General features: G+C 41.0%; 1 protein-coding gene across 3 annotated transcripts in view; it reads right to left on the bottom strand.

Moving 5' to 3' along the window:
* Nucleotides 1-13,213: 13,213 nt before the first annotated feature.
* The window catches only part of STX7 (syntaxin 7), a 35,754-nt gene continuing 22,334 nt past the window's right edge, over nt 13,214-26,633 (bottom strand). For 2 of the 3 annotated variants that reach the window (XM_082481007.1, XM_082481008.1), the window contains 8 exons: nt 25,829-25,898; nt 23,992-24,082; nt 22,113-22,250; nt 21,386-21,438; nt 20,557-20,647; nt 18,423-18,495; nt 17,343-17,425; nt 13,214-14,635 (listed from right to left, as the gene is read on the bottom strand). In XM_082481007.1, the coding sequence (XP_082337133.1) occupies nt 14,543-14,635; nt 17,343-17,425; nt 18,423-18,495; nt 20,557-20,647; nt 21,386-21,438; nt 22,113-22,250; nt 23,992-24,082; nt 25,829-25,898 (692 nt within the window). In that variant the 3' untranslated portion in view covers nt 13,214-14,542. The remainder of the gene's footprint in view (nt 14,636-17,342; nt 17,426-18,422; nt 18,496-20,556; nt 20,648-21,385; nt 21,439-22,112; nt 22,251-23,991; nt 24,083-25,828; nt 25,899-26,633) is intronic. The other variant, XM_082481009.1, reaches the window with a different exon arrangement.

The raw sequence follows: 26,633 nt of genomic DNA, 5'->3' as shown, positions 1-26,633 counted from the left end.
TGGATCACTAACTTCAGGGGACACAAAGCAGACCTAAAGAAGGAACACAAAAATGCAAGACCATAACATCAAGAACTGAAAAAAATAAAGCCACATGTACGTGATAGAAAAAGTACCCTGGAAGCAGTGGTGCTGAAAGAGACTGAGGCATCACGCTAAATAATCTACTGAGCAGAACTCCCAGTGTGAAACGATGAGAGAGAGGAGAGCTGGCTGTGCCTCCAGGGAAGGAGGCAATGCGTTGCTGTGGTATTCCCCCTGTCCCAGGGTCCACACACTGAAAGGATGATTAGGAAACTGAAAATATACAGAAAATGACTGAGAGACTCACTGAAGGCCTCGAAAACCTGAGTCCATTTCTTAGCTCTGAGTCCAGGGTAAGGGATGAGTTGATCATGCTCTGTAAATACCAAGAGATAAAATTACAGTAAAAAAGATAATCTGTTAATAAAGATATTACCCAACTGCAACACCGAAAGCAAAAGCGGTTCAAATTCAAAACGAGAAGGACAATTGTATGGAAAAGTTAAACGGTTAAACCATAAATGCCTGACCAGCTTCCCAGAAGATGTGGTGGGTACTCAGGCCCTGCAGTCCTCAAGGCAGGACCCGTGGTCCCTGTGTGCAGGTACGTGCCAGCTCAACCCACAGCTGTGAGTCGGGTGCAGAGAGTCCTGGGCAATCCTCCGTGGTGATCAGACATCAGAGTCACAGTGGCCGTTCTGGCCTTTACATCAGCAGGGGACAGCAGGACATAGATTTTAAAGAAGAACGTTTTCATGGGAAAGCTAAATTCCAATACTAATGGCAAGTTATCATTGTAAGAGATTTTAATTGGTTTAATGCAATCTGAAGCGTGTTTGGGCTGCCGCACATGTTCTGTTCTTACTGCATCTGAACTGGGTAAAATGATTGCTGTCCCAGACAGGTCCCAGATATTTACCATTATTTTTCTAGTCGGGAGTTACCACTTTCCCCCCATCTCTCTCTTCCTTCCCTGCACTGCTTCTCCTCCTTGGTTTACTGCCCTAACCACTCCCTAACCCAGTGCTTTCCAAGTGAGCAGACCCAAAATCATGCTTTTCAAGCTTTTAAATTAGCCTAGCTTGTTATAGTTTTGACAAGAAATCACTTTTTTTCCCCCCAGGTTTGTTATACAGCGCTGCCCCATATTTGTATGAGGAGGTCTTGTAATCTATTTGCAACAACACCATTCATCTTCTCAGTAACTGGCTGTGCAGAGAGGGGTCTGCACGGACGGTTGATGACCATATGAGAATGCCTTATCTGTTAAAATATTTTCTCATGCTCGGTTTGGTCATTTAAGAGTTACTCTAGTAGAATTATTTATACTTTTGCATTCTTATTCTTTTATAATACAGCTATGTTGAGGACACAGTGTCATCAGTACATATTATTTTATGAATCACTGACATTTTTTCAAAGACGTTATGCAAGTGTTGCAGAAGAAACAATAAGTATGATGGAGAGATTTCTAGACTTTTTAAGAAAGTCCAGACCGCAGCACATTACAGAGGTTTCTTCTAAACATCAGGAGAAAACCAGCTGTCAGCTGTTCCCATATGAGCACTACTGTACAGATTTGCAGCTGCCTAACGTTCACAGGCACAAACATTTTCAAATTAGGGCTCCCTTCAGCAAATCTGAAGTCTTCCGAACAAAGCTAAACAAATCATTGCTTGGAGCGCACAATACCAATCCAAAGCGTGAATACATGTTATTTCAATTTTCAGTGACGACAGGTTTGTTAATATACCCGTGAAACTGGAGCCCGAAACCCATACCTGTGTAAGCAAACTCTCTACATGTGACTGTCTTCCCAGCTGAGCTCAATATCCATGGACAATTTGCAGGGACTCCTGGGTGGACCTGTACTTGACACCTTCTGCTGGCGATAGGAATTTGGGTCCTTTTTTTCTTTATAATCCGTCAGATGACTCCAGGTGTGCCAAGCTGCGTGGGCGTGAGGGGAGAACAAAGGTCACGCAGAAGCGACTGCCTATTTGCTGGTTTTAACTGAGGGTTTAATTCCTTTTGTATTAGTCACAAGTCGTGATATTAACAAAATACATAGATAATCCCACTTTGACAAAACATCGCTGGGCTGCGGGAAAAAGAGGCTACCCCTTCCTGTAACCGAGCTTGCTTTGAACTTCCAGGAGCTGCAGTTCTTTAATACGAAAAGCTGAGATGTTACAAATAATACCTTAAACAATTATTTTATTTTAGGAAAACATTTGTTTTTAAATATGAGGATCAAGATTGATTCCTAAATTTACTTTCATGGTCACCTCATGGTTGGGGTGGAGGAAAGCAGGGAAGAGATTGCACAAGCAGACAGGGGGACCCCCCCACTCCGCTCTTACTCTCCTACAGAAGCACCAAAGCAGGGGCTGTCCTTTCCCCGCTCCCAAAGGCAAAAGTTTTCTATGAGAAAAAGTCATAAAGATAGGAAAACAGCTCTGATCCCCGTTCCTGCAGCCTCGAGGGTTGGAGCTGGCCAGTCTACATGCTGGAACTCAACAGGAGTGCTCCTTTCGCAAAGCCAGCGGCTCCGGGGGGGGGGGGGGAGGGGGGGGGCGCTGGGGGCTGGGCAAGCAAGACTTCTGCGGCAATTGCACAAGCAAACTCTTAACAGTGCAAATATAAGAGCAGTGGCTTGGGAACACGTTTGGAAAAAACAATCTCTTCAAACCTCCCTCCCAATGGAGGGAAGGTCAAAGGCATCCCCAAACCGCATTTTTTCAAAGGGTGTTTTTTTGCCTTAAATGCCACCACTCTGGTGCAGAGATTTCAAGCCTGATATGGCCTGTGAAGCACATTGGAAGCAGAAAACTCTTCCACAGCACATGATTTCTTTGTGATACAGCATTTTGAAGACAGTGATGTTTTCATACATCACTCTTGCTCAGAGCAGGAAAAGAAGCTTTTTTTTTTCCCCTTTTCTTTTCCTTCCTTTTATAAGGGAAAAGTAGCCCTACTGAGATCAACCAAATACAAAAATTGCCCAGCAGGGAAAACTACAGGGAATTACAATCCCTGTTGGGAGGGGCAATTCCATTAGAGAGGATCTACATTTCTCCTTTGGGAAGGGATATACGGTAATATAAGACAGGCCACCAAGACGTCAGGGTTGGGGAATCACTCTGTGCACAGAGAAGCTCTCCTTCTTCAGGTACCGGTCTCTGTGGCTCTGCCCGAGCAACTCACACTTCCACCACCTCTTTGCACACTTCCCATCTCTGAAGCTAAGCCCTTCAAAGACACCAGTTCCCAACACCGCACTTTCCTTTCCCAGCCCACACTCTACTAGCACTTACCAGCAAAACTTACCAACAGCATTTGCTTTCTGGTGGCCTCTTGCCCTGTTAGTGTTTTAAAGATCTCCTTCAGAATACCAATACCACCAGCAGACAATGATTTGTTCTGGCAGTATAATGCTCTGGAGCTCACATATGTGGGCCCATAATAGTTCTGCTTTTGAAGGAGAGCTACTCGAGGGAGCAGTGAATTCAGTGCTTTCCCCCAAGCCTTCCGTGGAAGCTGGAGAAGGCGGTCACAGTACACATCCATCTGTGGTCACAACCTCAGAAGACTCATGTGATACCAATGCTGTTGTCAACCGCTTCTTTCCAACCTCGTTGCACAATATGTCATTTTCAGTAAGCCGTGGCATTTCATGGACTTTAAATCATAATGTCTTTTTTTTGTTGTTTAACTTCATTCATCTCTATTCCTATAAGCCTGACATCTCAACAGCCAAACTCTCAATTTTCCATTAAATAGATGGTCTACGAGTAACGAACTTGGGTTTGTTGGCACTGTACTGTAATTTCACAGTGCTAAGTATAGATCAGAGTCTGACTCCTCAGCATTTTTCAGGAGCTTCTGTATTATTTTAACACCATACTCTTGTTATCCCTGGTAGGATGAGACGTTACAGTCCAAACCCAGACTTCCCTGCAAATTGCTAGTTTGCATGCTTGCAGCCTCTTGTCAGAGATTTCTCTGTGACGTATCTCACCTCTGGTTCAAGAGACATCCACAGTCACCTGTTTATTCTTCAAGCAAATCTTCATCTGGAGTAATGAGCTAAAAAACACCCTTGAGGGTTTTCCAGGCAGCATCTGCAGATCTCGGGCTGCAGATCTCAGGCCTTTTTTTTCCCCTGTGTATCACCGAACTGTGCTCTTACAGCTGGTGGGAAAACATCATCAATAAGGTGAGCGGTGTGCGGGTTGTTCAGGTTGCTCTGACTTTCTTTGAGGGAAAAGTCAGTCTAGGTAGGAATGCCACAGCATCTCAGGCTTCAGACTCTAGCAATAGGCTGTTGGCTGAGTTTCAAGCAGACAGTTAGGGTTTATTGGTTTGGCTTTGGGTTTTTTTGGTTGTTTTGTTGTTGGTTTTGTTTGTTTTTTGTTTTTTTTTTTTTAATAAATGTTTTCCCCATCACTACCTCGGAAGCTGCATGGTTCTGAGATGCAGTTGTGACTGACTTGGTCTCATCTGAGATGACACTCATGCACCAGCCCAGACTAGCCCCAGTCTTGTGCCACCCTCTTAAGTCTACTTCATCCTCTTGCCCACAGCATCTTTGACAAAGTAAACACTCAAGGTACTTTGGCACCCATTAAAAGCAAATCAGTACTATTAGCACTGAAATGACTAATAGTCATTAAGCGCTACTCATCACAGTGGGAAGTATTATGTAATGCATATCCATGGAAAATTTTACAACCCTGGTTAAGAGGAAAAAACAAAACAACAAACAGCTCCTAAAAAGAGCTCGTGTTAGAGGCCAGGCCAAACCATGTTAAATTTGCACTTTCCTTTCTCATTTTGATTTACAAACCCCATATGTTTTTTTCTTTAATGCTCAGGAATTTTTGATCAGACAAATGGTGTCCTGATAAAGCATTTGATAATATACTTTTTGCCTTCCTTAAACACTTCCGGGCTGATTTTGTTAAGAACCTCATCAAAAGATCCTCTGTGTCTCTACATGGCAAAGCCTAACCAGGAAAGACTGAGGACCAAGCTGAGGAAATTCCTCCCTTCCCCCGTTAGGAACGACTACTGAAGGCCAGCCCAAATTTGGGGCTCAAAAAAAAAAAAAGAAGGTTTAGCTGCCAGATGAAAATATTCAAGGTGTCCTTGGCATCAAAGAGAAGCATGTCACATAAGCGTAAGATTTCACTACGTCTTCAGTACCTGCCGTGGTATTTTGAACACACCTTTCAAAAAAATCAGTCTCGATCTGTCTTGCCCTCACATTCCTTTGGGGATCGGAGCTGCTGCATCCAAGTGGAGAACAAGGCTTGGGACAGGGCTCTTCCTGAAGACATCACAAAAGAATAGTACGGGAGTACTGCAGATAGGATTTTGGTGCAGGGGAATCGTGGTCAAAAGCACAAATGAACAAACGTGCCTTGCGAATAGCCCATTTCCTTCACCAGCACCTTCCCCATAGAACAGCAGAGATGAGGAGGCACAAAAGGAATTAAGAACAGAAAGTAATTACAATACCAACACTCTTGGACCCTTTGAAACCTTAAGGATGCAGTCAAGGCAAATATATTTATGCCTTCTTGAAATTTTGCATATGATTTAAAAAAATATTTGGCCTGCTAAGTGTCTAAGTTTTTGACACTGGTATATATTTTGTCTTAAAACTACTCATGCATAGCCAAGCTGAATTATGCTCGTATATCTCAATTTCTTGACATTACTATAATGCCATTACTTTGGTCTTGATCCTTTTACAAGTCTTTCTAAACCATCCTGCCTCTGCCCCAGTCATCCTTACACTTTTTCTGCTCTGCACGCACCCCTCCCAGAAAACAAGAACATAACTGGAAGTCAAGAAAAGTTCAGGGACACGAGCACTTCCCTAGACTCGTAATAAAAATGACTCTACCAGGCTACTGAATCCTCAGAATACAAATGAAACACAACATGCAGAAAAGCTCCTGGTTTTTTCCCTCCCCAAGCTGCAAAACAGCAATAGCAAAGATGGTTTTTCTGGCTGGAGAGAAGGCCAGCTTTAGAAGGCTATTCATAGAAGAGCAATTTCCAAAATTTGAGTCATCTGTACTGGGTGACACTCAGCCACCATTTATTGCCCAGAACAATGTTGCATAGTGTTATTCAGTACAACGCCCTGCAGTCACGTCCAGTTTCTCAGACCTACAGTTGTTATATTTGTTTCTGCCCTTCTCTATAGCACAAGCTATAGAAAGATCCTTTTCTGTCTCCCCTACCTCATCCTCTCCCCTCAAATATTTTTCTTACTTTCATTTAGTCTTGTGGTCTTTATGTAATATTTCTGGGTTTTCAGAGCTCTTCTAGTCTATGTGCATGGTTTACAAAATATCCCTTTAGCCTTTTTATGCAGAGCCATGTTTGCAAATGGATGAATCATAAACCTCATACTTTTTTTTTTTTTTTTTGAGAAATAATTTCTACTGAAAATCCAGAGGAGTTGCAGTTTAGCTAGAGAGTTTATGGATATCTTATGTCTGGTGGAAAAGAGAAACTTGAGGTCAAACTTCCACTGTCCTGGCAACGTTCAGAAGTAAATCTGGGGTTGGGGGGAGCAGAGGAGATGACAGGATAGTTGACTTGCAAGGAAATGCTTGGCTTACTGGGAACTTGCCTGTTTTCAGGTGCAGTTCCATCATAAAATTAGAATTGTAGGGATTAAAAAAAAAATAACCTCACTCTAGCGTCTGCCAGAAGAAACAAACTGAATTTTCCTCTTCATTGGGAAGAGCTACGCCAAGATCAAGGGTACGACTGGTTGAGAGGTTCATGGAAGTTACTGAATCGATGATGTCAAATTACTCCATCACTGAATGCCTTTGACACTGAGTGAATAAAATGTTTGTTCCCAGTCTAGAACTACTGACTTGCGTAGCAATCATGTAGCCAGCCTAAGTGACCTTATTTGCAGAAAGAAAGTCGGCACAATGGGGTGAGCAGAACCTTAAAACAGAACTGGTTCTGCCCGTACGGGCTGCCAGGCGAGGACTGGAGCAGGGGAAAAGCTGCCAGTAGGAAAGGCAAAACCAGGATAAATTGTGCAAAGAGCTGCTTTTAAAATAGAGTTGCCTCCTGTCTGGGTGAGTGTGCATGGGGAAGCATAAGGAATACGCTGAAGGAGGTGAGACCGAGTCCTGGAGAGGGACCTCGGTTTCAGAGGGCACCACTCCAAGGGTGGCAAAGCCCAGGAGGTGGATGGTAGCGCTGGTTGCCTTCTCTGTGCTGGTTTGTGCACCTCCCGCATTCTGTGAATAAGATAAAAAGCCCCTTGCAAAAACCAGTGTTTGCTTCTCCTCTTATCCTTCTGCAAGGACAAACTGTAAGCTGTGCTTCACAGAGACAGTGTCAAAGGGACGGGGACACTAGGAACCAGCAGCAGCTGGCAGGGTCTCAGTCCTTGCGGACGGTCACGGTCTGCCCCAAACCAAGGGTTACGGAAATCCTATTGAAACGGCCCATCTTTCCAGTTAGCTGCCTATTTAGTTTAGCATAACGAGCAACCAAGAAAATCTTTTAAGCATCTTACAAAATCATGTTTATATTTTTCCTAAACAAACCGCAAAGATTATAGAATCCACTACCCTCAGTTTACACAGCACTGAAAGCAAATCGGTATGTTTCAAAATGTATTCTATATTCCAAATATTTTTAACAAAACCTATACTCCTCAAAACAGATTAGGAGAAGGTGATTTCCACCCTTCATTGAAACATCCAGATACCAAAAATGTGAAAGAAACTTCCACAAAAGGAATAACAAAGAAATTCTTCGCTCATTTCATGGCACCACAGACTTCAACAAGAGCAAGTCCAACACTCATCGGCAAAGAAACCATTAAGAAATACTCAGGTGCCTCTCGCCAGAAATCCGGCTACATTTCCTCATGGTACATTCATTTTCTCCAGGTGTTCAAACACCCGACAGTATTCCTGTTTGCAGCCAGACAAGCTTAAACAGCTGCCACATCCCACCCCAGCACGTGATGACTGACCAAGCTGCAGAAGAGCTGTCTCTCTGACTCTAAAACTCCGGCATGGAAGAAAGGCACGCATCTGTTCCTCTTGCAGTGGTTGGTGTTTAAGTGTATTTCATCCATTAAATGAAAAACCTGCATTTGCCTTAAGAGTTGAAATTTGATGATGGGTTTGTCTGGCCGCTCAGGTGCCACACTGCCCTTTTCCAGGGACCCCTCTGTGGGTCTGCAGTGGAAGAAGGACAGTGGCTCATTGCTGCGGAGACAGCCCCTCTCCCCCCAGAGCTTCCAGGTCTATGATCGCTTGCAAATTTATAAACTAGCTTATAAACTGATAGAAACAATGCAGATCAGGGACAAATGCTCTAGTTTCCTTCCCCATTTAAAGTTCTCTTTTTATTATTTTAAATAATGATTTGCTGCAGACATCAAAACCAAGGCTGACACAGGATAAGGAAGTCTCGGCTTGTTTCTGTCATCTTACAAAGACAGTTTAAATCTACTTTTTAAGAGGCATTTCTAATCCTCCAAGCTTCTTCAGCCTAATTCCCCCTGCCAACACAGTGCCTAGTCTCTAAGATTATATTTATTCTTTAGCTGGTTGAAGAAGAGCGGTTAGGGAACAACATGTCAGACAATGAGGCTTCTTGCTATTTCAGTGACACTTTGTGGCAGAAAAGTTCTTGAAGAGCACGAGATACAAAGGTCTAATTCTGCCCTTGTGCTGGGCTCTGGGAGCCCAGTTTTGGGTTTGCAGTTCCCAATACAGAGAGAAGGTCCAGGCATATGTGAAGGTGGGTGGGAGGGAGAAAACACAGCACAGATGGCAGAGAATATATTTATCTACCCTCTCCACAAGCTGCTGGCTAACGTTCTCCTTTAGAGTAGAAAAGATCCTCCCATTTTCCCCACTTACCTCCTTTAGATAAAGGTCCATCCGGTGGGCAGGGCTGGGGAGCCGCTGAAGCCGTCCCTGAGGAACTCACTGTGGGGCTTGAGCGCAGTCAAGTCCTCCCTCCTAAGCTGCCAGCTCAGCAGTTACAGTGACAGCTCCAGCAGCTTTTCCTTTTTTGAGTAAAGGCAGGAAGGTATTTTATCATTTATACTGCCTGGATTATGCAATTTGCCTGCTCCTGCCCACCCTTATTACCTCTTCAGACATTCATCCGCACTGCCGAAGACCAAACATTTTCTGTTTAAACATGAAATGAAGGAAAAACATGATCATAACTCAGTCCAGGATAAATCTTGAAGAACTTGGCTGGGGAGTGGGAGTGAACAATCTTGCTAGCAACCTCCAGTTTCTTTATGTTTACTTTTTTCTTCCACTTTTTGCAAGATGTATTTTAAAATATGTGACATTAATAAAGACAAAGCTGCGATCTGGTTAATTTTCTTGTGCTAACAATCCTCGTAATCTAGATTATTATTTCTTAAATCAGAAAAATGTATTTTATCACCAGTAGCAGTAAAGTGCTGCGTTGTGGACTGAGGCACGACTATTAACGAGCAGACATTTATAGTGTGATGAATTCTTTACCCCGAGTACCTTTAAGATATTTGGAACGGAAGAAAAAAGCATCACTGCAGCTGTGTTCAAGTCTAGACATTCAAAACAGCCAATGGGAAAAGCAGAGAATCAGTTCTATAAATAGCAAATTACAACATTCTTTGGTGCTTTCATGATGTTCTAGTTGAGGGAATACAACATGCCTTTCGAAAATTAACGTTTTGTTACTTTTTCTGGTTATTTCTGGGTTTGTAGAGTTCCTTACTGTTATGCAAAGACTTGGCTTCCTTTATCATTGGATATGTTCAGGACACAGAAAGAACTAAATAAATGCCTTGTTATCTGCATTCTTCAGCTACAGAAACTTCTGCAGCTTCACCGTCAGAGACTACAAGGACAAAGATGTCTGAAAGCTGATCACTTTCAGATATTTATTCTTGCAACTCTATGTTGCAGTGGCATCTAGAATGGCTCTGCAGGTGGGCACCTCATCAGAGAATAATTACTCCTCACTCCACAACAGCTTTGTCTGAGAGAGTTGGACTTAATTGCAAACTGAAAAGGAAAGCTGCATGCTACGCACTTAAGCACCACTTTGCACCGTAGGTATCATAAGAAACAGAAAGTCATCAAATGTTGATATCCAGCAGCAAGGAGATCTCTGCTCTTGGCTCTCTCACTACCCTTCTGCCCCTGAAAGCATCAAATAGGTTCAACCAAAACTAAACAAAAGCAGAGCAAGTCGTCTCTTCTAAACATGATACCCAGCAACACAAACAGTCCTTGAAACAGCCCAAACCAGTGATCAACCACAAGAGGTTTTCATCTTTCAAACTTTACTAACAGATTATGTCATTATCTCCCTCTCCTCACCTTTTGACCCCTTACTTCCCAAGATTAAAATTTTTTTCATGGTTTCAAGCCACTTTTGATGCTTAAAATCTAGCATCAAACATATTTGCCGACTATATATACACAGTGCGCATGTGGGTGAGTTAAGAAGACTCTTAAGTATGAAGTTAATTTGGGGATATTGCACACCCTGCTGATTATGAAGAACAATTTCCAAGGGGGGAGCTGCGGGGCAGGGGGTGGAGGGAGAAGGGGAAGCCTTTAAAAAGCTGTCTGCCCCTGTGATTTTCAGCTCTTTGAAAAAGCAAGAAAGAACAGAAAAGCACCCCTGGTGTGTGGTTAAGATAACTACAAAGGAGCTATTCTTACCAGGTTCCTTCAGTAAAAAGAAGGGTGCTTTGATTGCATTTTTTGGCCTTGCTAATCTGACAGATATTGATGGATAATTTGGAACAGCCAAAATCTTTGTTCTAAAAACATTGACTCATACATGTTACATCCAGATGTTTTGCTGGGTTCTTAATGGATATCAAAGCTTTCTTCAAATACTTGGAAATTGCATTTTATACAGTTAAGAGTGTATGCATGTACAGAAGGGAAAAGATAGAGAGGAGCTCCATTAAGAGCAGCTTAAAAAGGAGTGTTTATGCCCCCCAACACAGAGACTCTAAAAACAAAACTCCCCAACACTTTGTTTCTGCCTAATCAAGTTAGAAAATTAATAGCACCCAGATCCTTAATGAGCAATTAGGGCCTTGCAGGCCAGTCTCTCCAACAGGTACAGGAGCTTGTGTGTAAACGCTCCAGGGCTGACTTCCCCACCAGCCCCTGCCTTGTGGCTGGGTCAGCAGCAGCAGCCCAGCCTGCTGGAACCAGCCAGCCCCCATCTGGTTGCCCAGGCGGAGACGTCCCCATGACTTCTGACAGCTGACCCTTCATCTCTTCCGGAGGTAAAGGGCTCCAGTGTCCCCCCTCCTCCACTGGAGTTCCAGAAAAAAAGAAATCTTTCATCTGAGAGCACGTAGGGGAGGCACCCCCACACCATAAGTAGTTTTTATTAGTAGATCGTGAATGAAAGCAAGCAACGCACGCACCACGGTTCTCAGCAGCGCTCTTCTCCCTGGCAGCACCCGAACCACTACCACTGGAGAGCAGTTGAACAGATAAGGCTCATGGCTCTGAAAACAGAGCGCCAACTCCACGTGGGAAATAAAGACATGCAGACAAATCAGACACAGAAGAACAAGAACAGAGGCAGCAGGTTGCAGCAGGGGTTTGGGAACTGCAATGCTGTGCAACTTGCAGAATTTCTAAGTCATTCGACACTTGCTCATCTGCTTCTCACCAGCTCCTGATGGAAGAAGCTCTATGTACTGGTTGTTCTGCTTTGCAGCCGCTGCTGGATAAACTCAGTGAGGAGGGTGTTCATTCCTTTATAAGGTAAATAGGCAATCGGTAAACATACCATTTCATCCCAAGATGAGCAATATTCTTCACCTTGATAAGCCTTTTAGTAGAGAACCCTCCTAACAGAAAAACAAACAAATTGCAATGCATATGAAATGTGCAAGTATCAAGCATAGACAGAATTTCTGATCTGCCGGAAGCCAGAGCTCAGGATTTGCTGCTGAAGGGTCTGGTGAGGCCACACCTCGGGTATTGTGTTCAGTTTTGCACCCCTCACTACAAGACAGACATTGAGGTGCTGGAGCATGTCCAGAGAAGGGCAAAGAAGCTGGTGAGGGGTCTGGAGAACAAGTTTTATGAAAAACAAGTGAGGGAACTGGGGTTGTTTAGTCTGGAGAAAAGGAAGCTGAGGGCAGACCTTATCGCTCTCTACAACTACCTGGAAGGCGGTTATAGTGAGGTGGGGACTAGTAACAAGTGATAAGACAAGAGGAAAGGGCCTTAAGGTTTAGATTGGATATTAGGAAAAATTTATTCACAGGAAGGGCTGTTGAGCATTGGAACAGGCTGCCCAGGGAAGTGATTGAGTCACCATCCCTGGAGATACTTAAAAGACATGTAGAAGTGTCACTTAGGGACATGATTTAGTGGTGGACTTGGCAGTGAAATGATTCTATGATTCTGTGCTGTTTTTCCTTCCCCAGCATGTCAGTGGAATCAGTCAGTCACTGACAGAAGCAGGTAGTCTGGAAACAAAAAAAGGTATGAGCATTACTAGTGCCAGCCATACCATGGCTGGTAGTGGCCCAAAGCATATCTGGTGGTTGTTGGGTAAGGGTAATGGAGTACCAGCCTCACTCACAGCACAAAGGCAGCCACAGGAACACTGTAGCTGGGATCTCAACACACAAGAGTCTATACGGCAACTTACATGAAAATTAAATTCCCCTTTCAACCTCAGAAATGTTTTCCGCATTACGTAAAACATAATCATACAGTTTCACAGGACTTATTTTTCCTTCATTGCTTTTGGGAATCCAAATACTGAAGCACAAGCCTCCTTCCCGCACCATGGATTCCCATCCCTCAAAAGTTTCATGATATGCCAAAGGAGAGCTAGTCTACCCTCAGCACCTACTGTCAGCAGCCACACAGAGCTTTAAAGCAGCCTTTCCTCCTGAGACTGGGCTCACACAGGTGGGAATGCAAAATCCAGCAGTGTCTTCATTAACCATGTGAAGAGCAGCACAGGAACAGAGGTCCCTCTGGGCTGATGAGCCAGCGGAGCTGAAGTTCTCTGGAGTCATTCAGAGAGCTTTCAATCATTTACATAAAAGCAAAGATGACAGCTGTGCTTGTAAAGACAGATGCTGAAAAAAAGGAACTACTAGAAAAACGTACTCTTTAAAAGACCTTTATTTTGGTTGCACGGTTACAATTCTGAAGTCCATTTATGCTTACAGTTAGATTGTTCCCAAATAATACTTCATAGCTCACCATGTAAACAGTGCATTCTCTATCAGCCTAGTGTACAAGAACTTTATAAAATACAGATTAAGTGACTTTTCCATCTGTACACTTTTCAGATTAGTTCACCAAGATCAATTAAAAAGGCAAATAGATTAATTGGCAAAAAAAGTGTTGTTACATTTTTAATATATTAGTACAAAATGGCACAAAAGGAAAAAAGGTCATTTTAAAGGCTATAAGCATCAAATGTCTTAAACAGTTTGAATCAGTTCAACTGATTTCAACTTGATTTCAGATACCACTGTTGAACTTGGAATTTAACTTTTAATCTTCTTTTATTCAGCTGTATGAAAGACCTCACATACAACTTTGGATCTGTTCATGGAAACCGAATCACAGCAGTTTCAGAACAGTGACATTCAAGTGCAGTTAGGAGGTTGGGAATTTGTAGTCTTCCCAGTAAATCTAAGAATTCACAGACTAGAGCTTATTTTCATCTAGCCAAGCTCATTGATGCCCAGTTCAGATGCAAAGATACCAGACGTGCACATAAAATACAGTATTTCTTAATGCAAGAACTGAATCAAAAAAATCCACGTAATTACATCATCCACCCTACATACCTTTGCAGGAGGCTTCCAGGCATAACCCTACTCAATGCCAGATACAAAGATATATGAAGCATTAAAAGATTTCAGGCAAACTGAAGGCTTAATTCAAAGGCTTCAGTTATAAAAGAGAGATTACACCAACTTCAGCAACCCACATTTTCTTTTTGAACCACCCATATCAAATGGGCAGGGGGGTGGAATGGAAGGAAAAGAGACAGAAAGACAGTTCTAACTTAAAAATAAATTCTGAGATGTGAAATTGTTGCCTCAAGCAACAATTCAGGAGTTTGTTTTGGCAGCAACATTTAGCAATATCCCAAAAGATAATTACCTGCCCCTTCAAAACAAATAATCAAGATTTTGATTAGCCCCCCCCCAAACCTTAAGAGGTTTTTATGTTTAAGTTAACGGAACAGTTTATGATGTCAACTGTTTTTTTTCTGGTAAGACAGCACTCACATCCAAGAGGGCGGGCAGTTATACTGACAGGAGTACTGAGAATATTACTTCTCAGGTTAAAACAAAAAATCTTTTAAAAAAATACGTGTGGTGAAGTACAGAACCAATATTTTGCTTAGCTTCACAATGAGCAAACTATGACTAGGAATTTCATCATTTCATAATTTAAATACCATATACAGCGCTTTCGCCAGAGACTTATCTTGTAGATGACCATATGATGATTCCAAGAAGAAATACACCGACAACAAGTATAATAATGAGGATGCACATCTTCTTTCGGGACTTTTGCTGCCAATAGATGAAAAAACAAGTTGATTGAAAACTGCACCACCAGATCAGAAGACTACTGAAATGCCTTTATGGTCCTACTGCTTGTACAATCTAACTAAATTGTGTCCTTACTAACAACAGGTCATATAAAATTGTTCAAGATAAAAAGAGCAAATTTATCCACAATTTACTTTTATGGCTGTATTATTTAACAGAATTATTTCAGTGGCATTTTCTGGCCTATATAATAAAATAATTAAAGAGAATGCAGTATTGTAATGAATGGATGTGATTAGAACACTGGGGGAACGAAAATGTGAGAGAGCAGGTGACCACACACAGCGGAAAATGGACAATCAATCTGCACAGTAGAGGAGATGAAAATGGTCTGCTAGAAAAAAAAATATTTAAAGGCTACTAATGTATATACAGAAGGCGACAAAGGACTGCAATTTCAGACTTCTGGAAGATTGACTTTGCATGTATTCACAGAGGTATTTTAAAGTTGTTTCTGTGAAGTTTCTTCGGTACAACTTGCAAGAAAAAAAGAGAGAGGGAGAACAAGAGAGGGAGGGCACGCGAGAGGGAGGGCACATGAGTGGGGGTAAAAGACAAAAAAAAAAAGGGGACCTGGCTACGGACCCAGTTATACAGATGTCACTACAATAAAGTGGAAGTTATGAGCATGTCCAAAACTTTCACATCTCCCATACAGGTCTGTAACTTGAGATACCAGAGCACACAAGACTAGCAGCAGCCTGTCATCCTTTATCTGAAGGACATGGAAAATGAAGGTTTCCTTCACAGCAGGAAAGGAAACTACCAGTCTGTTTCACTGGCTTTTGCTGATAGCCAAGGAATAATACTCAAATCTCAGGAATCTAGGCCACAGTTCCAGAAGCAAAGCCAGGCTTTGCTCTATTTGGCAGAGGTTCTTCTGCCTGGGTGTTTTTGGTTTTTGTTCCCCCACCCCCCAAGAACTACCTCTGTGTCAGCTCTTCATTGGAGCTGCCAGCTCTCTGACCAGTACTACCCGGACTACCAAGTTTCTTAATTCTTCTCTTCTTCTAGTTTTACTGTCTTGCTGCCACTTCTCCCATCGTCAGGCTAAGATTTCTTCATTTCACCATTTCACTTGCTAGAACTCAATACGGTTGCTAGAGTACCTTCCTTTTTTAAAATCTGTGGCCAGTTCTCTCTTTACATTCCCAGTCTCTTCCTTTTTCATCCTGGAGACCATCTCTTCCCAACACTGCATTTTCCCTGTAACAGTACTTAAGCAAGGTAGTGGACTAAAGACATGGAGATCCTATTTCCTCATACACTTGATCGTAGTTTCTACAAGTGCTGAAGCAGCACTGGTAGAGGGAAAAAGAAAGGAGAGGAGCCTGGCTTTGCCCAAACAGCTCTGCTGCGTGAAGGTACCCCGCATGGCAGATGAGTGGTGCATACCTCATCCAACCACAAATAAGAGTTGTGAGGGTACCAGCCACGTGCAGCCTCATCCCCACCAGCACGTCTGGGCCTCTAACACTTCCTTGAGAGGGTCAGGGTGAACATATATAATAGTTGCCAAAATTAAAATAAGTCTGCTGAAAGTGGAAATGATTTTTCAGCATCTTGGAAAAAGGATGAGTTTTCAAGCAAAGGAAAGTTCAAATCCAGAGCTACACAATCCTTTCAGACAGGCCAACTCTGCCGAGTGTCTGGTCTCTGCTGCAAGACCCACTGAACAGAAGCCTGTCAAAAGTCTCGATAACCTTCTTTTCAGATCAGAAGATATTCATCCTTTCCTCCTCAAGATAAAGCAAAAATTTTTCATTTTAAATTTCAACCAGAAAACTAACGCTTTTCACAGAAAATTTTGTCTGTTACTATTTTTTTTCCCCTGAACTTTGTCAGTATCAAAATAGAAGCCATCAACCATACTTAACATGCCAGTTAGTGCCACCCAAAATACAGTTCAAGGATGCATCCACCCCTTTCCCTCTCCCATTTCTGAAATCAGCAGGCAATCCGTCAGCCATTTTGTCATTGATTTACTGTCCTGGCTAGTACTAACACACATAAGAGGATTAAAAAAACCCAAAGTCTAAGGACTAACTCTGACTTAAGAGGAAAGACTTATTATTAATAAGATTATTTCTAATAAGTTCAAAAAATGTTATAAAGAGTGGCATTTAAAGGTATTTAAAAGGCTTTTCAAAAAAGTTTGAGAGTTTGAAATATGTTTTTAGCATCAGGGTAGCAATTAACAGAAGCTGGATATATTCAGCTTTGAGAATATTTTATACAGCAAAAATTCATGCTAAGGGGCAGCATCTTCAGATACTTCCCTCCCTGTCTTCCTTACTCCTCCAGTAATCTTTAGAGGCTTGCTCTCCATAGCAAGAACCTTTTACTTCTTAAGCTGTCAAAGGAGGGGTTGGTTTATTTGAGTTTTCTGTTTGTTTCTTTGTTTTTTTTTTTTTTTAAATAAAGGTATAAGTCCAGGCCCTCTGAAACAGCCTGGCTAATTTTACAGGAAACCCAAAGCTTTCAGAAGTCACTGACTTTAGTTTTATAGTGACCTAGAAATACCATCACAATCTAACATATACCTTTAAGTAAGTCTTCAAGCCTTGAGGAAATTGATAAGGAAAATCTGAACTGTGTAAGAAAGTAAGAAGTCAGGACTACTGAGAAAGGACAGTTACAGACAACTGGCAGTTGACATTGACATTACCTGGTAGTTTGCTGCTCTTGACAGCTGCTGGTTTGCTTGCTGCACATGTACCTCTGCATTTTCCACATTGGCTTCTATGCTGTCTTTATTTTAAAAGGAAAGATTTCAAATTTTGATTAGTCATAACCCTCCCAAAGGTTTGGAATAATGAAATACAATTGAGAGCGTACATAATAGCTGCCTCCCAACTGCTGGTGTCTTCATCAATACTCAAAGTTTTATACCTTGCATTATGGAAGTTTGACCCATCATATACTTATGCCTAAGTTAATTTCTGAACCACCCAGGCAATGAGTGGCTGAATTCCTGTCCGTAACTGCTCCCCTGTTCTAGAACAAGGGCTGAATCTTGGATACCAACTGGGGTAGAAACTTTCAGTAATTCTATTTAAACAAACAAAAAAAAAAAAAACCAAACCAAAACCGAAACCATTTTACTTGTCCTCTAACTTGCTACTGACTACCCTCTGCTCAGATTAAAAAAGCGCTAAGGACTATGAAATCAGAGGAAACAGACACACAAAACAGTCCAAGAGGCACATCTATTTAGGTATTCCATCATACTGACAGAGATTTTTTTTTTTTCCTGGAAAAATATGAACAGATTATGGGCTAAGGTAACAGAAAAAGCCCTGAAAATGTATGCTGGACATAGAAAACAGCATGGCTTAGCAGTAGACTCAGAGAATGTATTTTCCAACCATGTTTCATTAAAAGAATAAACCTGTCTCTATGGAGGACAAAGCAGGAACCTTTGCTGAATCTGCACACTTATGTCATTAGAGAATACTGTAAAAATCCCTACATGAACTCCAATTTTATGTACAAACAGTTCAAAAAAATCTACTTTTAAAGACATTTTATACGAATGTCATAATGTTTTAAACTACATTTTAAACACATTTTCTTAATGCATTCCCAGTCACCTCAGCCAGTCTACCTGTTATGAGGTTGCAGCTGATTTGCTTTAGCATTCATATTCTCATTAGAGAAATTTTTCCAGCGAAAGGAAGTTCTACCTTGCTGCTCTCCAGAGAAACAGAATCAAAAAAATTTCAGAGAATATTTGAATTGGACTTACCTATCATATCACCTTGTTCATGAATCATCATTCCTAGATCTTTAAAAATTTCATTGATGTCCATAATATCTGCCTGCAAGGAAACAATCATTGCATTAGTTGACATAACATATTCTAGCATCTCTGTACATTTAGATACCAATACTGCTCCTTCTCCTCCTGAGTACACTTTCATGACTCTTTACACCACAGGATAAAAAAAAAACAAACCCTCTTCATATGTTTATTTGGAAGGTTTTTTGGTACTGTGAGAACAAGTTTATCAATCATAATCAAACCAACTGAAGGTCAATATGTGCACAAAGTACACTTCACATCACATCACATCACAAACACGATCTCATTGCTGAGGGCTTGTCTACACGTATATTTGTATTAGTTTGAGTGAAGGGAAAGGCTCGTGCCAACTTTGCTTAAAAGCTATCTGTTTAAGCCAAATTAATAAAAGCATGTGCAGAAAGTATTTTGCATTAATTTTAGTACACCTATTAAATTAAACACACACAAATTTCATAAGCACCACAGTTTACAGAAATTACCTGCATAATATGGTCAGGCTATTTCACCTATGTTACATAATCCTGTTACCATCTGGTTATGATGAAGTGATAGATATCATGTTACCACTGTGCATATGATCTCTTCTTAATTAATGACTGACACGTGTTTACTTTAATTCACTGTAAGTTAAAGTATGGGTGGCAAGGAAGATATGATCCATGATATTGCTGCCCGGATAGAGAATCTGGTTGTGAAAGTACATCACGTAGATACCCATGTGCCCAAGAATCAGGCCACTGAGGAACAAAGGGAGACTCGAGGTCAACACCTGGGGTTTTGGAGTTGAGGATACAGAGGATCCGAGGCCCGTTATACTCCAACCAAAAAGGAGATATTGGCAGCATACGAGGGGGTTCAAGCTGCTGTTGGGAGTCCCCAACACAAGAAGGACATGGACCTGTTGGAGCACATCCAGAGGAAGGCCACGAGGATGATCCGAGGGCTGGAGCACCTCTTCTATGAGGAGAGGCTGAAAGAGTTGGGGCTGTTCAGGCTGGAGAAGAGAAGGCTCTGGGGAGACCTTATAGTGGCCTTGCAGTCCCTAAAGGAGGCCTACAGGAGAGCTGGGGAAGGACTTTTTACTCAGACATGTAGCGATAGGACAAGGGGGAATGTTTTTAAACTGGAAGAGGGCAGGTTTAGATCAAACGTTAGGAAGAAATTTTTCACTTTGAGGGTGGTGAGGCACTGGAACAGGTTGTCCAGAGAGGTTGTTGAGGCCCCATCCCTGGAGGTGTTTAAGGCCAGGCTGGACGTGGCCTTTGGCAACCTGGTCTAGTGGGAGGTGTCCTTGCCTATGGCAGGGGGGTTGGAACTCGATGATCTTCAAGGTTCCTTCCAACCTAAACCATTCTATGATTCTATGATTATTGAAAACTTTGTACATAGAATGGATTTTGCCACATGCATCAGCAAGACGTCCTGACAAACTCCAGTCCCAGCATCTTTCCTATTGATGGTAAAGATGCAGATTCCAGACTGGCTGGAATAATTAATTTTGTCTTTACAAAAGTCTCTTGATGCCAGTATTTCATCACATGTGAAAATTTTTTCTGTAGTTTACATCTTGTTTTTAAAGTTTTTAAACTATTTGACAAGCCCTTAATTACAAAAGTTTGAATGAAACAGAGCATCTCTGTAGTTCCAGAAATGTTCAAAGAAGCAAATTACAAAATGAAAATGTTGAACAATACATTGGAAACACCTGGCAGGAAACGTATAATCTTGCTTAATTTATAGTCACTGTTAAAAAAGGTTATATAGTATGACCACTATGTTGGAAAAAAAAATTATATGTATTTTTTCTTGCAATCACATGAACACTCTTGTATTCCATAACTGAACCACTGAAGTTAAACGCAGTATCAAAACATGGCTTTCACACAGTAGTTTTTTAATGCACATTTCACATCTAAAGGCAATATTTGTAGTTTTGAAGGAAAAAACCCCACATCCACAAACAAACCCCAAGTCCTCGAGATTAATGTCTGCAACTAATGCTCATGCCACTATAAAATGTTTTTTCTTTGAAAAGATTAAAAGCATATTCTGCTGTAAATCCACTCGTACTTACCTCAAGCTGCCTAATGGAAGATTCCCTCTCCTCAATAAGACGTAGGTCATCTTCTGTAATTTCTTCATCTTGCACTTGTGCTTGTGGTTGACTATCAAACAAAAAAAAGCCCACCCAGAATTGAACAGGCACAATGAGAAATAACTCAGAAGAATAAAATGACAGCACATATTTTAGACTACCATTTAACAAAATGCACATTTTTACCCTTGCCTATCTAGCTAACAGAGAAGGTCTAACACACCTTTGGTATAGGAAGAAGCTGCTGTAGCAGCATCGCACATAGCATTGAGCTAGCTGATTGGAAATTCCAAGTATAAATACAATGGCAAAGTTTCTTCTGCATGATAAACTGCTGAGTTTATATCCGAGGCAAAAGGAAGCTAGCCAACAAAACAGAATCTGAGACTGAGAAGCAGTTCTTGGAGAGTGTGAAGGCAATGGGAGATCCCAGTAAATATTGAACCCTTATCACAACTTAACGGTTTTAATCTATTCACAGGTTGGACTCTGCTTACATAAGTTTGAGTCTCAGAAAGCCCAAATACAGATTTAGGGCAGCTTAACAAGATGACTAAAGCTGAAGCATGGGGAAAAAATGGGGAGATGATGTGAACTGCTCCTTCTTCTCCCCACTTATCCTGCCAAAGCCTCTTCTCTACACCTGCCCTATGGAAGAAAGCCTAAACTGAACAACTTACCCCAACCCCCTCCAGAAAAAGGCAATTGATCAGAAAAAATAAAACAAAATAAAAATTGGCAACTGGCTTCCCTGTAGGCCATTTATTACTCTGAGCAAGGTTAAGAAGTATTATGAAATTCAGCCTACCTGTCCCAAGAGACAAGTGTTCCTTCTTTGTAGCTATCTTCAGGAGCACCACCCTACATGATCAGTGTTTAAAAATATAAATAAAACATTATGGCCCTGAGAGGAGCACTGTCAGCATTTCTATAATGAGTCAATATTACAAGGTTTATAGTAAGTCCACTTCCAACTGAAACGTGATTTAACATGTTCTCATACTGATTTTGCTTTATGCATGCATAAAGCTGAAATATGAACAAAAGCATTCAACTCAGTAACTGCCTGTTAAAATTTACAAGTACAGCAATGTGTATTTGGCACAGAGTGAAAAGGCAAAACCGATATGCTAACAAGGAAAAGCTCAACATCTCAACTTCTCAGGACTTCTCCACTGTAATACTGCACAGAAATCTGGCAAGTGATTCTTCCCCGCAGGAAAAATCTGTTGAAATCTAAAGGTCCAGCAAAAGCATTTCAAATCTACTAAAAATTGCTTTTGCAAGATTACGGCATGAACCCAGGGGCAGTTCATGCCTTTGCGTGACAAAGGCAAGGAAAAAAGTAACAGTTGTCTGGGAGGGGGGTGTTACAACTTAATTCAGCCTTTACTAGAAAATCATTTAGCACATGCTCTGCAGTATTTGGAGTCAGAGATGAGCTGTTGTAAGTGGCGTTGTGGAGGCAAGTTTGACACCCAACACCACCATCGCCATTGTAAACAGAGTATAATGGCACATTTTCCGATACTTACCGATACCCTTGAGCTGGCTCTTACTCTGGCTACAAAGTCTTTTTCTTTCTCAGCAGCTTGCCTTTGGAGTCTTTGGAAATTTGTTAGTGCTGTGGTGAACTCCCCCACAAGACGGTCTTTCTGTATTTTTCTTTGACGCTGCAGGAGAAAAAGTTTTACTAAGTCAAATGAGCTCAGGCTTTTCAAGGCTCTGCCATTTTCAGGCTGCTCAATGCTAAGGCATATACCCCTTTTTTTTTTTCCTAAATAGGTGTAAGGGAAGGCTGTCTACAAAACCCTTTGCAGCTGCATGGACAAACCTTCCTTCTGGAATCATAAAACTCTGCACAATTTATGGCATTTAAAGAGGAAACCAATGTATTTATTTTCATCTGACAGCTGGAAACGAGAAATGGGCAGGGACAAGAAAGCTTCTACCTTCCTTATTATCTGTTGATTATAAAACCTACTTTTTAAGTGTGAAAAATTTTGGTACCGTGGATGATAAAAATCATAGAATCATAGAATGGTTAGAGTTATGCAAAGCTGACTGAATGGGGTGGGGGAAGGGTACAGAAAAGAAAGAACAGGGCATTTCACAGAAATGCTGGAATTATATACTAAGCTGCATCCAGAAGTGGGTTCATGTCCCCACTTAAGTACTTAAGAACAGGTACAAAAATATCTGTTCTAACCTTTCAGGTTTTTGCTTTTTGCTTGTTTGGTTTGTTCTTTTTTAAGATGTAGGTGTGGGAAGAGGAATACTGGGCACTCAGGAGAGGCTCCAATATATTTCCTTAAATATATACATTATATCAACCCTTCCTTCCAAATTTCTGAGAGGCTATAATTGACATTCTTCAGTTTGTTATTTATGCATTTCATTGGGAGGTAGCTTTGATGAAGATGCTCATGATAAAAGGAGTAAAATTCAACAGTAAAATGTCTCACTGCCAACTTTTAAGCTCCAAGATAAAGAAACACCAAAACCGTAAAAAAAAAACCAAAACCAAACATGCATTGCCTGAACTAGAGGTTATATACCAAGGCCAAGTTTTAACATCCCTATTAGAAGTTTACAACTTGACAGGATGAAAACACGTGCATCATGGCTTGCCATTTAATTCAGTGTTTTAGGACAATTAATTTTCCTAAAGGCTCCTTGGTAACCAGCCACAGACTAGGTTAGTTGTTTAAGTGACAATAACATGAATCCATGTTTTCTGGGATTCTGTTGCTCTTCACTTATGCGAGTGACAGATTTTGCTAGGATAACAAACCACAGGATGGCAGACAGGAGTGTGCTAATGACAACAGCCATTTCACTTGTTACCTCCTGAGGAGATTTTACATAGACCTGGAAAAGAAGCAGTTTAAAGACCATACAAGGTGTTTTAGTAACAGCTCCTGCACACTCCTCTTAAAAAAGGAAAAACCTGTGGACAAGACACAGCACGGATGCTGATCTGAGTGATGTAGAACAGACTACTGTGCATAATCAAATTATTCAGACAGTGGGTGAACAGGTCTGGCCACCTGCCCTGCAAGCAGTTTTGGCATACCTTTCCTTGACCCTGGAAGCAGTCAGAGTGCCTGTGGAGTCAGACTTGGCATCACTGCCCAGCTACCTGCAATCACAGGCACAGTGCACTGCCTTGATTCCTACCATTTCAGTCAAACTACCTCCTTCCTGATACATAAAATCAACTTTGGAACAAGTCTGGACTGCAACAGATTATTCTTATGTTGTGTCCCTGTTGTACAAATGTGATCGCTAACTAAACAGTGCTTTGAAAGCCTGGTGAGGAGCACAAAAATAGGCATGCAGAACTGAAGTCACTCAAATACTCTACATGAGCCAACATGATAGTCAAACAAGCCATGCTCTTCGGTTTTATACCTGTTCACTCATTGCAGGCAGAGATCCAAACTCTTTAATGTATTTGTCAGTTTCTTTGGCAAGCTGGTTGGTGCATTGCTGCTTCTGTTGCCTAAAACCAAATGCAGAATTTTATTAGAGACCATCGCGTTACTTTGAATGTCACTGATTCTCAGAAAAGCAGCAGGTTTTTTTTTGATTTTTTTTTCTATTTTTGCAGTGTACAGCAATAGGTTTCTTATTATGAATATTTAAACATGCTTTTCATAGTCCTTTTGAGGCTATCAATAGGTCATTTCTGCGTTCAGAATAACTGTAGAAAAGACCAAATTTTTTCTGTGTAGAAGAACATACGGTGGCTTGAATATAATTCTGACACCATAGCCCATTAAAGGTCAATTCCTGACAGTTACTGGGAAGCTTATGCAAAGAGATCTACACTTTCCCATGATACAAGAGCTGTGAACTTAACTGAAAACTTCATTATTTACTAACAGCTTTAACAGTGCTTAAAAAAAAAAGCCTTGTCTTCAACAGCATTTCAATTTTTGGTATTTTGTCTCATTGCTTCTGATACTATCACATACTCCTTTACCAATCTTCATACTTTTTTCCTGGAGCAACTCAAATTCTTTACTTGCGTTTGCATTCTCCTCTGCAGTATATATAAAATGTTCTATCTGGAAAGCTATTAGTAAGCAATCAACATCAATATTTAAAATAATCAAATAAATCTTCAGATACATACCAACATGAAAGGAAAGGCCAAATATTCAGACAAGTGAAAAAGGGACAGATGAAAATTCAGGGAATCTTACCATATATATTGCCTCCATAAAGGGACTGGAACATGTCCTTCACAACTGTTTCTATCCTGTTTAGTTGTGAATTTGTGCCTAGATCCTGCCTGGTTATTGCATAAACTGTGTATGTTGGTCTTCACCTATTCACAGTCTCTGGTAGGATATCTACCGTGGATTGTACCTGGCTGATGTTATGGGCACTAAACTCGGGCTATTATAAAGCAATTTGGTTGTTCGCACAAAATGAATGTGATGCCTTTGGTCCAATACACACCTCCTCCTACTATTCAATGGTCACAATACAGCATTAACCACACTGAAGACTGGCAACTTTCTCACCCACAGGGTTAGCACAACACTTTGCTTACGTGCATTTATTATGATGAGATTAATGTGGTAAAGGAGTTTAATGGAAAAAATCATACCGGTTCATTAGACTGTGCAGAGAAGTGGAAAGCCACTGACTGTCTCTGATAGTGGCATATTAACGAAAGTCCAGCTTCAGGTGACTGCACAGTGTGTAACAGCACAGCATCTGCCCTGGAGCCTTATTTCACTTCTGCTGTTGTAGTATTTCTGGTACATGTCTCTTCTATAATGTCATCCCTCACCGTATCTTTCATCACTAAAAAGACATTCCCCTCTCTCCCCCAGTATCACATCTCACAAATACCCCAATATATTCATTACCTGGTGAAACTTATACAAGTAGATTTGAAGAGTTGATTGGGGTGGTGGGGTGGGGTGTTTATTTTTTAAACAGTGATATTGCTTTCTGGTCCTGCCACTTTCCCCTTGCTGATATACAGCATAGGTTTTATAGATGTATTGATACTGCACACAATGTACATGGGCAAACCAGCCGACTCTATTTTACAGACTATCCAAAATTAGTTTCAAAAAGTGCTTCTCAACATTTAGATTTCAAGTATTTCTCTACACTTGTCTTTCTCAGTGAGATCAAGCACTCTGCCTAACAAAAAAAACACCTCATCACCTACCAGGAGATTGTTTACAATGCAATGAAATTAAACGTTTTCATGTGAAGTACTCACAGCTGTTGCCTCAACTCAGGCGTGTCTTGTGGTGTTCCAAGCTGATGCAGTATTCTTTGTATTTCAGCAGCTGTTTGTGAAGAGGAAGAGAAATTTTAATGGGGCACAGACAACTCCCACTTAATTTTATGCATTTTTGCTTGACAATTCTAAAGCCATAAAAGTTGACAGAAACTAATACTCAAGACTTTTTCAACCTACGACAAATGCTCCACTTAAGAAGTCCCAGAGCAACTAGAGAATGGTTTTTGCCAAGTCAAAGACAAAGCCCAGGGTTTCTCATAAAGGATGGGAAAGTATTGAAGTGTCTAGGTAGAAACAGACAATTTAAAGATTAGTTAATAGTTTCACTATAATAAGTATAAATCAGGCGTTTAAATATTAATTTTTAAAATAAGCAGCACAATTCTTATTCTGGCTTAATCATATTTTACACGTGTAATTTTGGAAAGCCATGACATGGAAAGCCATGACTGCCATGACATTAGCATACACAAATATTTCAGAACCATTGCATTAATGAAGCGACAGCAATAAAGCCTTCATGGGCTTACAGTACATTAAAAAAAAAAAAAAAATCAGGTGTCCAGGTTTAAATTGTAATTTTGATATCCTTAAAGTTTTAAATGTGAGATACAAACCACCAGTGATTTAAGTGTATTTCATAAAAAAATATTAGTTTTGAACAGCAAGAAGTGACACATAATCTCAGCCTTATTTTCAGCTTAATATATTTTACTGTCACATGAGAAAGCAAGGAGAAAAATGGACAGACACTTCAAGAATATCACACTACAAAACTAAT

The sequence above is a fragment of the Vanellus vanellus genome (assembly GCF_965231255.1).
Source record: "Vanellus vanellus genome assembly, chromosome: 3".
NCBI lineage: Eukaryota > Metazoa > Chordata > Aves > Charadriiformes > Charadriidae > Vanellus > Vanellus vanellus.
This window is presented reverse-complemented; position numbering and strand designations above follow the sequence as displayed.